Here is a 14,572-nt window from a genome sequence, read left to right as displayed (position 1 = left end):
TTTCATACCTATATCTTATCTCCTTTCTGACTTATTCACATCTGCATTACTAGTTCAAAGCTAACTCTCAAGTTGTATACCACGTGACACGGTGTTTTCTCTCTCTTTTGTTTTCCGGTCATTGTCGATGTAGATGTGAACAAAGGTGTGGACACCATTCCTTATCCCACTCGACCCAAGTTGCCTTCCTTCTTTGTGTGTCCGACTCATCCTTTTAGTCCAAAACAAATCCCACAGCCCAACAGAAACCTCTTGGCCGTACTGGCTTTGAAATGAGTCATGTCTCCTCTGTATCCCAACAACAGTCATTGCGTCTGTAATTTATGAATCAGCTAATGCTGTGCTTCCTCATGAAGTTTTTGTGCTGACGTCCTCTTTAAGCTTGTTTGTTCATCTGACTCTTTACGTTTTTATGTCCTGTTGCTCATACTCAGATGAAAGCCTCTTGAGGGAGCAGGTCATACCGCGCGATTCTAAGTCCCATGGACCCCATCACGGCACTTTCTGTCTCATAATCATTGAAAGCACATGTGTTCATTGATTAGCAGACAAGAAAAACTTCTTGGAAGTCAACGTGATTAAGAAGGTCGACTAAACTCAATGTACTTGGGTTTGAATCCAGACTCTACCACTGACTAGCCAAGTGAGTTTGGGCTTTAAAGATGAATTTCAGCATCTATGAAAAGAGGCTAATAATCCTTAACCTGCTTATTTCACATGGTTATGAGATTTTACTAGAACAACCTGTGAAAATGCTTTAAGAATATGAAACAAGATCATGAAGGTGATGCTTGAAATGGACTCTGGAAACCTTAGAGCTTTCTGTATCTGGGCATACAAACTGGGACTGTTACAGAGAAGATAAATAGAACTACAGAGTGTGTTCTGGGCACATGTGATTGAATTGACATATAGAGTCTATATGAGGATGAGTGATGATGAAGCTGGAATAGTTAGTGTGGTCAGAAAATACAGGGTTTTCTGTAACATGCTAAGGTGTGTGGACTTGACTCTTTAGGCTAGGGCAAGGCGGCAGCATTGAAGATTTTTGAACAAGCAAATTTTATAAACAGACTTATTCTTTAGAGAGAGAAAATCTAGTAGATTATTTGTCCTTAATAATACCTCCTGGTATTTGCAGTGAGCCTCCCATATAATCCCAAGAAAAATATTTTTAAAGGAATTGTAATACTCTTACTTTCTATGTTTCCATTATAATAGATTTATATTTTTCCATGTATTCTCTGTATTTGAACCCATTAATGTAATATGCCATTACTATAAATGTACTCTAAATATATGTTATTAGTTCTTGCTACAATCTTCTAGTCACTAATACTGGTACTGCCATGTTTTTAAGTGAATTGAGGTAAGAGACCAGAACTCATACAAAATCCATCTCCTGAAATGTCACAAATTAATTGTCGTTTGATGCACAGTCATGAATTTCTATTTTATAACTTTCCATCAGTAGGAAGGAACATGCATCCACTCATCAGAGTCGATTTTTATTCTTAGCTGTGGACTTAAAATCAGCTTCAAAATGCAAATAACTGTCCATTTAAATTATATTAAATGTGCTCCAATATAATATTACTTATTATAAAAATAAAGGACAGTGGTTAATTTTTTTTAAAGAAATCAACTTGCACAGATAAGGTGAAAAAATTAAAATCCCCTCTTCCTTCCCTTACTGCCTGTTGTCCAGATATACTCTTGTTTCCAATAGAACCTGTTCCTTTTAAGGGATATTTTCCCTTTTTTAACCCGTAGGCGAAAAAGGAGACAAAATAGCAAGAAAGCACTTAATTGGATTGCTGTCTAAATGACTATTTCGGAATTAAGAGGGATCAACTCTCTTCTGCCTAAACCAGAAATGCTGTTTTGCTCTCAGATCATTTTCTCGATTTTTTTCCCTAAAGTATGGAATACACAACCCTTTAATCAGAGACTTTTTGAATCAAATTTCGTTTTAAGCCATGTCATTGGGATCTATTTAGGTAAACTTTGGTTTTACAAACTGATTTTCAAATTTCATTTTTTTAATGCTTTTCCTCCAACATGTCGTTAGCATGCGTGGAAATGGAATTTGCATTTGAAACACTGATATTCACTATGCAGTCAGCCAAGAGGCTGTCTTCTTTTAATTTCCATAAATGTCAGTAAATGCCTCTTTTCACCTTTGGGTGAATAGTCAATAGAAAAATCAATGCTGTGACAAATGAACAGCAACATGATTTTACATATGAATTATTTAACAAATACTATTTTTATCCTAGAAGGGAAAGACTTAAGGTAAAAATCGGCAGCAAATTATTAATTTACATTTATTAATATTATTCATAGAAATGCATAGCCACAGGAAGTGAAGAAAATTTGTATCTCATTTTTTAATTAGTTCATGTCATAGGACTCTGTTAATGACACAATAGAAAACCATTAAAAATTAGCAAGTAGATATATATGTAATAAACCTCATTAAGCCTTTACATAATGTGCTTCCCTCTGGGTTGTGAGAGATTTTGTGGTTTTTAACCCCTGAAGGTAAGTGCACAGGTTATAAAAGTCCCACTTAGGGATGTAGAACTTGCAAGAGGTCACTTAGTCAAATTCTATCTTCACGTCTAATTGCTGTCTCCTAGACGTTAGAAGACACAAAACAGTTCACAAACCTGGAGCTGGGGGGTGGTGAAGAGGATGGAGTCTAGATTCATGTCTTTTAAATACCAAATCAACAAGACTTTTCTCAATAACAGGGGAAAAAAACACACATTATTTTTAACCCCATCCTGAGTTGTCCAGGTCGTAATCACCAGTGTCTTAAGTAACACTATTTTCTAAGGATTAATTTCAATTAAGGAATCTTCTTGTTAAAAATCTGCTGAAAGGAAGGGATTTTGTTCCAGTATGAGGATCCTAGCCCACAGGGAAATGACTTCAGACTGTGATCATCTATGTGTCTGTTCACAGGTTCTGGGAGCTTGACATGGGCTGATCAGAGGCATGCCTGTTTACTGAACATGGATGACTTAGCTTCTCCCTTGCTCGATCCTTCCATAAGGGCAGAAGGGAGAAAGTGGGGCTATATATGCAAGCCAGGCCACGTTTTAAGGGGTCTAAACTGACAGGAGGGTGTCAATTTAAAATGCTGACCACCCCTTAAGTGCAGCCTACCTGCAGTGCCTCAGGTGTTGCTTTCCAGTGGTGTTGGAAGAGTCACATTATCCCAGCTCCCAGTAAATACTTAATCCAAGTGGACCCTAAGCTCTGAAGTTTCCAGATCTCTTCCAGGTGTCAAATTTTCAAATAAAAACCACAGAATAATTTCCAAGTGTATTATTAGATCCTCCACCAAACAATTTGTTTTCAAAGACATTTAAGCTGACAGATAATGTGTGCCCTTTTCTCGAAGCCTGAGTTTTGCACCTGTTATAGAATAGCACCATTTTCCCCATGACATCCCAAAATAATAATTCTGGGCATAAGATGTCTTAGTCCATTCTGGCTGCTGTAACAAAATGCCACAGCCTGGGCGGCTTATAAACAACAGAATTCTATTTCTCACAGTTCTGGAGGCTGGAAGTCTGAGATCAGGGTGCCAGAGTGGTTGGGTGAAGTCTGTTTTTCAGGTCACAGACTTCTGGCTGTGTCCTTACAGGGCAGAAGGGGTGAGGGAGCTCTGTGAGGTCTCTTTTATAAGAGCACTAATCCCATTCATGAGGGCTCCACCCTCATGACCCAATCACCTCCCAAAAGCCTTATTCCAAATACCATCACTTTGGGTGTAGGACCCCAACATGTGAATCTGGGGGACACACATTCAGACAGTAGAATAGGATAAGCCTGTTTGATTGCTCGAGGCATTGCATCGTTCGGCCACCCTGAAGTCTAGGGTGACTGTCCCACGCTCTTCAATGACCCCTCTCACCAACCATTCAAACCCATGTAGGCAGGTCTGAATTCAGAGTAACTAATGAGTCCGGGGCGCCTCACACCCTGTGTGATTTCAGAGCAGCAGAGCATTTTGAGTACATTCCCAGGGCTTTACAGTGTTTGAAAGGGTCTTATCTGAATCTGTGAGATGTGAATTACATCTCAAGTCTGAGAATTCATCCACAGTCCGTCTGGCATTGCTCAAAGGCTCTCTCTTCCTTTCCCTTCCCAGGAATTGATGGAGGTGTGGTGCTCAATTGCCCCCCAAGTTTACAAAAAAGTGAAACCACAAGTCTGATACACTGTGATGACATTTGTCCCTTTTCTCAAACATGCATCTTGGCATTCATACACTGACTCCATCCAGACCCTCTACGTAAGTGCATTGAATGCATTGTGCTGGGCAGAGATTAATTTACTAATTTACCAGTTTTAGACTCTAAAGGACACCCATAGTCTTGTCAAACAGGAACTAATTTTACTTACGGGGAATTCTACCCACTTAGATCAGCATTTTTCCCCCACTTGCATATTATAATATGTATGACCCTTTTTAAATAATAAACATTCATCCTTGACTCTTAGCATTTCTTAAATTATTTCACTATAATGTTAATTAAGTGTATACACATATCATTACTGTAAAATCTCTTTATCCTTTTAGCTTTTACTACAGCTATAAAATCAAAGCCAATTTACAAATGGAGTGAAACAAAAACCTACAAAAGCAAGAAAACATTAAAATTCACAACATTTATGTTAGGTATGATTTTCTTTAGATGAGATTACTGTTGAAAATATGAACCTGGTACTGACTCAAATCCATGAACTTTGGTACAGATCTGCCATCTTGTACCTTTGATTAATCCCAGTCTGTCACTTCTATTTGAACTGCTAGGCAGCCTACCCTACGATGTCAAATCACTTAGCTTTTGAGGAAAGTGCCTTATTTGAATATCAAATCCATCTACCTTTTTCTCATTAACCTGAAACAATATAAACAATATTACCTGTGTCAATCTGCTTGTAAATAACATACGAAGTCAGAAAATTAAATCTCACTGAGCGCTAGCTTAAAAAGTAGGTATTCAAGTGATCCAAAGCACATACAAATAAAAAAGCAAAAAATTTTAGGCTGTCCCAAGAACTTGAGGACCCCTGAAAATACATATACAAATCCCAGTTTCCAAAACATTTAACTGTTGTTTAAACTACTCGCTACTACCCTTTATATCTTACTCTGAAATTCAAAAAACGTCTAGACCTTCTTCTTGCATAACTTTCTTTAGCTGTAAATCATATATAAATCCTAGTTATGTTATAAGTCTAGTGTGTTGCTCACTATTTTGAAATCTTCTCGTTACTAAGGAAGGAAAAGACTACTGTATATTTTTATAGGGCCACAAATTGTGAGAAGTACTTTCCTTTGACATTATCTGATTGAGTCATCAGGATAATCATAGTTCAGAATGTTTAGGGATTTTCTCAAGTCAAAGAGTTAACCATGACGCAATCATAATCGCCCGCGTTTATAGAGCACTCGTTACGTTTTTAGGGCGCTCTTAAGTAGCCCAGATCCGTCCTTTTGAGGTAGATGATCACTGTGCACCCACTTTACAGGTGAGAAGGCTGATGGGCTTGCTCAAGGTTACACAACCATTAGGTGCCAGATTCAGGATCCCAGCCCGGGCACCCTGGCTAGAGAGTCCTGGTTTGTCAACCATCCCACCCCTGTTCACACCAGAATCAAAGTCCCCGTGGGTGTGTGATTCCCTGTCAGAGAATGAAGTTCAGTGTCATTCCTGGTGCTTGTCTACATCAAGCCCCGTGGAAGTGCCTTCTTTCCTCCTTTCTACCCGGGGCCCATTTCATTTTTCAAAGTTCACATCAAAGCTACCACCTCTGTGAAGTCTCTCCAGACCTTCCTCCATACAGCCCCCTTCCCCAGGTACACAGTGAAAAAAATTTTTTTAAAAACCTCCTGCTCGTGGACCTACCCCATCTCCATGCCCCGTGCAGCACGTCAAGGCACTGACATCATTGGCATGTCTAAAAATTCCTTTAAAAGCAGGGTTTAGTCATTTTCATGGCACACAGAGGTGGCGCCACGTAGAGCCCAGAGGTTCCTAGGTGTGGAACACTTCTTACTTTCCCAACTACAGCTCTTGCTGTCTGGTTCTGAAAGAGAATGTTTTCATGTACAAACACTGGTCTATAAAACATGCCAGAAAAGAAAATAAGTAAGGAAGTAACTATCTGAAGTGGTGACATGGGCTGTAGATACACATCTTTTAAAGCAATGGGGAGCACGATTTAAGTTAAAAGACACCAATAAGACATCCTTTAATCTCTGAATAAATCAGGATCAATGAGACCCGGGTGAAGCCAGCTGACTCCAGACCCACACTGCCAGCGGTATCCTTAAGCCCCAGAGTCACTTCTCTTTATGAAAAGAAATGGTTCCCTCTCGATACCAAAGCTATTTTGTGTTACAAAATCATTATTGCCTTTTTAATGATAATATTTAACTTGTTGTGAAATAACAAATAATGGTAAGGGAAGCTGTAATGGTTTTTGTTACTACAAATAGGACATGAAATTTAAAGAATGACAAAACACTGATTTAGATGTTTTCACCGTGCTAGATAATATCGCAGATACTTTTTTATTCCTCACCTATTACTTGACCACAACTTAAAAAACATTCATAGTTGTATTTGGTCGCTCTTCTAAAGTAGTAAAACTCTTTCACTGCCTGTGACAAATATGACTCTTGTGCCTCATAACCTGATACATTTAATAAATCTAAATAAAGCAGATTAAACATTATTAGTCAGGGCATCCTGTCTTCATCTTCTGATCCGTTTGTTGTCTCACAGATCAATTTTTTAAACTACCCTTTGAACTTCATTGTGTTGAAAGTAGTGACCTATCAAATATCCTTACACAGAATTTTAACCTTCATTTAAGGCATAACCTGTGAAGATTCTTTGTGTTTTTTTTAAATGGAGATCAATAATGTTAATATTTTAGCATCTCATTTATGCCATTCCAGCAACTATCTTTCTATACCTATTAGATTTTACTCAATACCTATTAATCTCTGTAATACGAAGTTTCATGGGACCTCTCAAAAGGAGAGCGTATTCTGAGCATTAGCTTGATTATTGCAAACATCAGTCAAATTTTTGCTTATCAAGGAAGCTTGGAGAGCTCTTGGTGGTGGATTCAAAGATGGGGTTCTGTACCCACTGCATTATTCAGGACATCAATACCCTCATTAAGAAAGTGCTTTCTAATGCTTTGTGTGTATAAGTTTCACCTGTTATAATGTGCTTGGGAATTCAGATATTTTTAGTAAACGTTGAGAAGCTTTGAAAGGATAGAGAGCATTTTTTTTTTTTTTCAGTGAAGCTGTGACTCAGGGGATTTGGGACATTTTATGTCAAAATCGCTCCCCACAAAGCAGATCGGGCTGCTTCTATGGAGTGACTCAATCTCTAAATCTTTCCTGTTAACGAAGGTCTTAGCAGAGGGTCACACCTAGTGTATATTTTTGGGCATTATGAAAAGCTGCTGAAAAGAGTTTAGGGTTGAGAATAGCTATAGAATAGGTGTATTTTGTGCTTGATAAGAGGACAGAGCGTGTGGTCACAACAGCATGAAAATAAATACAGCACATGCCAGCCGGCTGCAGACGAGCGGCATCACCTGCAGGGTGGAGATTTGGATTCCGTTTTTACGCTTTACTGTTTTGTTCGGAATTGACCTCCATTTATAGACACAGATATAGATACTTGCATCTTTCTGTTAGATTAATTGAAATTTATTATTTCATAATAATTTGTTAATTACACATTCTATCATTATTCTTTTTGTACGTGCCTAGAGAATAAAGCATGAAGCCTTGATTTCTTTCATCTTAAATTGTATTACTTCTGTCATTTTCCTAATACTGCTAGAACCTCAGAACCTCTGAACTCCATGTAACCCCTCCTGACTTTTGCAGTTATGGTTGGCGCATTGTTCTACATATGACTTAAAGTCTATAAGACATTTTCCAAACGCATAACTTGTATTCACCCATGGATTTAATTCCAGTGTCCTTAATCCTCTCTTAAATTTCCATTTTTTTTTTCATCTAGGATCATTTTCTTCACCTTAAAAAAAATAGTCAAGACCTGTGATAGCAAACTTCCTCGTTCTTGTTTGTCCAATAACATTTTATTTCACTTTCATTTTTAAGGGATTTTTTTTTTTTTGAGTCTAGATTCCTAGGTTGAATTACTTTCTTTCAGTACTTTAACTTGTGATTCATTGTTTGCTGGCTTCCAGTATTCCTGTTTAGGAGTCAGCTTCCATTCTCATTGTTGCTCCTTTGAAGGTATTGCGTTTTTTCTTGTAGATTTTGAAAACATTTTTAATATGACCTGCCTTCTTTTCTTATTGTTGGTGGTGGAGTGTATTTACCGTGCCTTTTCCAAACTTCTTAATATGTATGTGGGTGCCATTCACAAGTTTTGGAAACTTATCTCTGAATATTGCTTTGCCACTTTCTTTATATCTCTTCTATCAGTACTTCTGCTACTCCTTTTCTGTTTATGTCTACTCTTCTATTTTTTTATTTGTCCATCTTTTTCTCTGTTCTTTTAAACCTTTAATCACAGGTATTTTAAAGTCTTTATCTGCTAACTCTAAACCTGGATCATCTGTGAATCTGTTTTATCTTTTGATTTGGGGTAGATTTCCTTGTCTCTTCCCATGTATAGTAATTTCTAATTGCGCGCTAAGCATTGTGTGTAAACAAACTATAGACACTACTGACGATGTTTTCTACCTGAGGCAATTCAACACAGCATCCCCTGGTGGAGAAAACAGAGGAACTAAGGGATGTTAGTGAAAGAAACACACAGATTTCACGCAAATCCCAATGAGAAAAAGAAGTAAAGAGGAAGATGATATAGGGACGCTGGTCTTTGGCATATATCAGGTCCTGGACACCGGCTGTTGGGCAAGTGACAGGCACTGTGGGGTAATAGGAAGACGGACTCTGGAACCAGCCCGCCTGGTTCCACCATTTTCCGTGTGACTTTGGGCAAATGACTTAACCTCTCTGTGCCTCAATTTCCTCATCTGCCAAATGCTAGCACTACTTTGTAGAGCTCTTGGGAGCATTGCATGAGTTAATATTTGTAAGGGGCTTAGAAAAGTACTGACGCATCTTTAGCATTCTGAAGTGTTTACTAAATAACTAATTTTATGCACACCCTCCACCCGGCTCTCCTGGCTCACTTCCCTGACAGTAGAGGCAATCTGGCTTCCACAAGAGTCTCCCAGCAGGAGAATTCTGACTTCCATGTCATTCCGGTGCAGTCCCAGAGACTAGAGAGAAACCCCCTTTTAAGGGGGGTATACTGCTTTAGCCACTCACTTTCTATCAGTGCCTGGAGGTCGCTTTGGGGATTGGACGGTCACAGGCCTGTTTTGCACACTGTTTGTCTAGGCTTCAATTGGGAGAAATTCCTTTTGCTAATAACCAGCCCAGAAATCCAGTTATGCACTTCAGGTATGGGTTTGACCCCCCAGCTTCTGTGTTTTAACATCGTTTCTTGACATTCAGCCCATTTCTGTGATTCTAGGCTTTAAAATCTTCTTCCTCAGGTAAACAAGAGGCTTGGGTGTCCAGGTGAAGGTGTTGGCTTTAGAATTGTACGGAACATGGATGGCCTTGTTGTTTTCAAGTGACTCTCCTCACACAAGCCAACCACCATGCCCTGCTTTGTTTTATTCTCATTTATCTTGATGGAGAGGATGGAAGTGATGTGGGAACAAAGTAGTAGGTGCCTTGAGGCCGTCTCGTTCCCTCTGAATTCTCCCCAGTAGTCCCGTTCTGATGTCCAGAATCTCATTTTGTTAAACCAGCATACTCACTACGGAATCGACGGCAAATTTGGTTTCTGCAGCGTGCAGCTGCTCCAGATGACTGTCTGCTGGCAGAGCGCAGAGCCCACAGCATGTAGCCTGCCACATGCCCTAGCTGTCCCTGGGGCCAAGCTCTGCCTCCCTTCAGGGACCCCAAGGAAGCCAGACCGAGCAGCCGACACACTTGCATGCGGTGATGCCCTCCTGCAAAGACCCCTGAAGTTCCCATGTCTGTGGACTCCTGGGGCTAATGCGTGATGGTCAGAGTTGGGGTCACATGACCTTAAAAGGTGTTGACTAGTAACTGTGCGTAGACAGAGGGGTGGATCCTGGAGTGGGATGCAGCTGAAGAAATCCAGAAACATCTATTATAGACAGAATTACAATCGTCATATATTCAATGAAGAAAAAGTCCAAGATGTCGTAAGAATGTATATAACAAGAGAGGGCAAAGGGCAAACAGACACGTGAGTCTTTCCTGTACCCCTGGAGGTACATCGCCTGTTCCCCAGGGTACTTACCCTACCTGATTTCCAAGTTCCATTCATCACCCTAATTCGGCAGTTCACAGCCGACCTGCACTGGATGCCGTTTCCCAGGGCAGCAGAGCCAGGAGGTTCTAGAGTGGATGTCTAAGCTCTCTTTCCACCCCATCAGAGCCTTGGCGTCCAGGTGTTGCTCTTATACTTCTCATTCATTCACAGTATTTGGTGCTACTCTTTTTACCCCCTGCTTCCGTCCCCCAGGTAATCCATCAGCTGAGGCTGTCCGAGAATGAGAGCGTGGCCCTTCGGGAGCTCCTGGACTGGAGGCGGAAACTCTGCGAGGAGAGAGGAGACTGGCCACAGATCCTACGCCACGCGGAGCCCAGGGCACCTCCGCCACCTCCGTGCAAGAAGCCCACGCTCCTGAAGAAGCCCGAGGGGGCCTCCTGCGGCAGGCCGCCCCCCAAGTTCTGGGACACTACCCTGTGATGGGCCCCGACTGCAGACTCACTGCCTGGAGATGCCAGGTTCACAGACAGAGGCTGCTCCTGATACATGCTAGGGGCTCTGTCCGCATCTACACGAAAAGCACAGGACAGCCCAGTTAAATACACGAGATTCCCTGAGTGTGTGAGTGTGTGTGTCTCTGTGTGCGTGTCTGTGTTTTCTCATCCGTTCTGCGGGGATGCACTCTGATCTTCAGGCTCTGTGGTCCTAGGGCCGTGCTACCCCGAGGTAGCGAGAGAAAGGCCGGACAAAGTGTGGCTGAGCAGGGAGAGGATGATGGAGGAGGGGGACCCCTACACCGCAGAGTTGTTTTTATAGGGTCCGACCACTTGCATCTTGTCCTCCAGTCGTTTTACTCTCATACACTCTCCAGGACCTAGGTTTTATTTCTTTGTAGGTGTTTGCGTTTTATTGGAATTACAATCCTGTTAATGATTTACATGTTTGTTATTGTATTTTATAATTTTATGCAATGGGTGGTGCTCCCTTTCTCCAAAATACAGACTTTAAAAAATCATTTCTAGAACTTTTCTTTTCCTACATACCTTTATTTTTAATGTAGAGTACCGAAAAATCCCGAGGCTGTGTTGCTGTTTTAGCTTCACCGTTCCAACCTCTGCAAACGTACGGCTGGAGTCCGATGTCCTGTGTTTCATTCACTGATCAGGAGACGGTTCCTTCCTGTGCCCTGTGTTTCCAGGCACACGGACTGTGAGCTCTTTATTGAAATCTCATCCCCTGACTTCAGTAGAGGTTACAGGAAATGATGCAGCACCCCCTTAAATGCATATGGCTTCAGATTCATAGCTGGGGGGTGTGCAGGGGGCATATCCATTCAAAGGTCTATGCAGTACCAATAAGCATGCTGAGATTTGCTGGTCCGAGCCGTGATGCTGCCCCACAAGACGCTTGTCCTCTCTGAGCTCCACTGCATGTCTCACCCACTTTATGTCCTCAACCCTCCTGTGATGCACCCGCCTTGCTTATCCATGTGCTTCTGTTGGCCTCAGACCACGGTGTCTTGCTCCTTGGAACTTTGTTTTCATACCAGCCTTGGCAAAGTTACTGTGCCAATAAAAGGGTACAACTCTGTTCTTCTGTGGTGTTATTTATGTGCCACTGTTGGTTTCCACAAACACTTCCGTTTCTGGATCAGATCAGTAGGGGCAAGGAGACCTCTGTTCGTGTGTTCTTCTCACAGCATCTTGCAAACTTTAGGATCTACGGTTTGTTTTGAAAGAAAGATTTTTATGGTTATTCCTACATAACTACCAGGTAGGCCTACGTCAGTTGTAGGAAAAATATGTCAGTTATTTAGGAATACTAATAAGCCAGTAAATCAGGAGAGAACTTCCATTGAGAAGACAGTGTGTGATGCTCACAGATCCCACACCGAGCCAGGGAGGGCCACACGGAGAAGCGGCACCTGGGTGCGGCCAGAGGCAGAGGAAGCAGGGGAGCTGGTGGGCTGGAGCTTTTCCTGGGGTTTCCTGGGAAGGAACGGGTGAGGCGGGTGTGCATGTGTGGACTGACGGGCTTGGATGGTTTCAGCTTCTCTCGGGCACAGAGGCTGCCCCTGGTCCTCCGGTTGCTGGCCCCTGGCGGGGGGATGGTGGCCTGGAGTGGGAGAGGTGGACGAAGGCAGTGGATGGGCTGTGGGCTCTGGAAGGGTCGGGGTTGTCTTCTATCTCTGGGACTTGGCCAGCCCTGGGCGGGGTAGTTCCTTCAGCCTCAGCCAGGGACAGATGTGGAAGCATCAGAATGCAGAAAATTAAAAGACGTAGTTGACACATGGTTAAGTGGCTACAGGACTGATGTCACCCAACAAGTTCAGGGGGGGCCGCGTGGACAGCCACCCAGCCTCGCTCCCTGCACTTTCTTCACACTCTCACCGACATCCAACCTCCTAACCCCAGTCCCTAAGTAACCGCGACACCAATTCCCTTGAGACACCTGCTTCCGTGGCCAAGCCTTCACACTGTAGGCACTTCATGACCTTGGCTGCGTTAGAAGTGGGAACTGGACTTCTCCTGCTAACACACACGGTGTTTTTATTTAGACCAGAATGAAAAGTGAACCGTCCAGGCATTTGACTTGTGAGAACTTGTTCCAGATGTGCACTGAGCACTTGCCGTTGACTGTTTTAGTTGCTTTGCACATAGTATTCCAACCCTGACACTGACATATGCCTTCCTGATAATTCTCATCTTCTGGGTACCGACCCTGAAGTTGAAGCTCAGAGCTTTAAGGAGGCTGTCAGAATATAAACCCTCATCTTTATGGCTCCAAAGCTCATGCCATTTTAACTTGATAGACAGAAATTTTATACTTATTGTATGGAAGTCTAGCTTGAAAAACTTCATTAAATGATCTTTTGGGGGGTACACCGCTGTGGGAAACTCTGATGGAAGCCTATTACAGGGAAGGTGTACATGAAGTAAGCCACCCAGGCACACATGGATCCACATGACACACTCTCTGTTCTGTTAATCTGGTCACAGTGTGGGGCCTGTGTAGTTATAACCTGACCCTGACCATCACCTGCTCAAGCACCAGGCAAGAGTAAATATTTAGTCTGTCTAGTAATCCCTTCGTCTCATCTAAGGTTGTTCATCTTCCAGAGCTAAAGGCCAAACCCCTTGAAGATTTTCTGACACACAGTCTCCTGACTCAGTAAGTACAGCCTTTTGTGCATTGCTTTCTGCTCCCCACAGTGGAGAGATTTCGGTGTGTGTTCGTCAGTAGCTTACAACCAGGTGATTGTACCTGATCCACGTATATGATGGAGAAATCAACTCAGACTCAAAGCATTTCATAGCCGGGAGAGTATTAACAACATTAATAGTCAAAATAATATGAGATAAAGTCCAAGTCTGTGGGGATATTAAAGGTACTCTCAGAGTGGTTCTCTAACAATTACAACATTGTCAGGATAATGAACAGGGGTGCCATTCTGGGTAATAAAGCACGGAATGTTATTCCACATAAGCAAGATTTCAACAATTGCGTATGTTTGCAATATATTTAAAGATGGTATTTTAATTACTATCAGACCATAAGGTATGAATTATGATATATTATCAGGCCTGAGACCTTACATTTAGCAATATAATTGGTGTGAATTATTACCCTATGTTAAGACACTGCCCAGTCTTATTGCTTTAAAAAAATGCTTTATGAGAGGGCTCTAAAAACTACTATCAAAATGTTCATAGTGGGGCTTCCCTGGTAGCGCAGTGGTTGAGAATATGCCTGCCAATGCAGTGGACACGGGTTCGAACCCTGGTCTGGGAAGATCCCACATGCCGCGGAGCAACTAAGCCTGTGCACCACAGCTGAGTCTGCGCGTCTGGAGCCTGTGCTCCGCAACAAGAGAGGCCGTGACAGTGAGAGGCCCGCGCACCGCGATGAAGAGTGGCCACCGCTCGCCGCAACTAGAGAAAGCCCTCGCACAGAAACGAAGACCCAACGCAGCCAAAAATAAATAAATAAATTTATTTAAAAAAAAATGTTCATAGTGGGTTAAAATGATTTAAAATTCATTTTCCACAGCGGAAAAATATATCATTAGTATTCTTAAATAGTGGCATATAATTTAGTAGAATTATGCTACCCAACGAAAGCAACAGCCAATTAAAATCTTAGATTTGTAAATGAACCTCACACAGAAACATTACACAACTTGGACAAAAAGTATATTCTGAATTCCATAGTCTAGAAGGTTG

The 14,572-nt window shown here is 41.9% G+C and overlaps 1 protein-coding gene across 1 annotated transcript in view; it reads left to right on the top strand.

Annotated features, from left to right (window-relative positions):
- The window catches only part of MYO16 (myosin XVI), a 401,807-nt gene extending 390,670 nt beyond the window's left edge, over window positions 1–11,137 (top strand). Inside the window, exon 34 of the mRNA XM_022576783.3 lies at window positions 10,602–11,137. Within this exon, the coding sequence (XP_022432491.1) occupies window positions 10,602–10,829 (228 nt within the window). The 3' untranslated portion in view covers window positions 10,830–11,137. The remainder of the gene's footprint in view (window positions 1–10,601) is intronic.
- Window positions 11,138–14,572: the final 3,435 nt, after the last annotated feature.

Source organism: Delphinapterus leucas, chromosome 18, assembly GCF_059928025.1.
Source record: "Delphinapterus leucas isolate spDelLeu-1000000601 "Yukka" chromosome 18, BTC_Dleu_Yukka2, whole genome shotgun sequence".
Taxonomy (NCBI): Eukaryota; Metazoa; Chordata; class Mammalia; order Artiodactyla; family Monodontidae; genus Delphinapterus; species Delphinapterus leucas.
The sequence above is the reverse complement of the archived record's forward strand: the minus strand, read 5'-3'. Positions and strand labels throughout refer to the sequence as shown.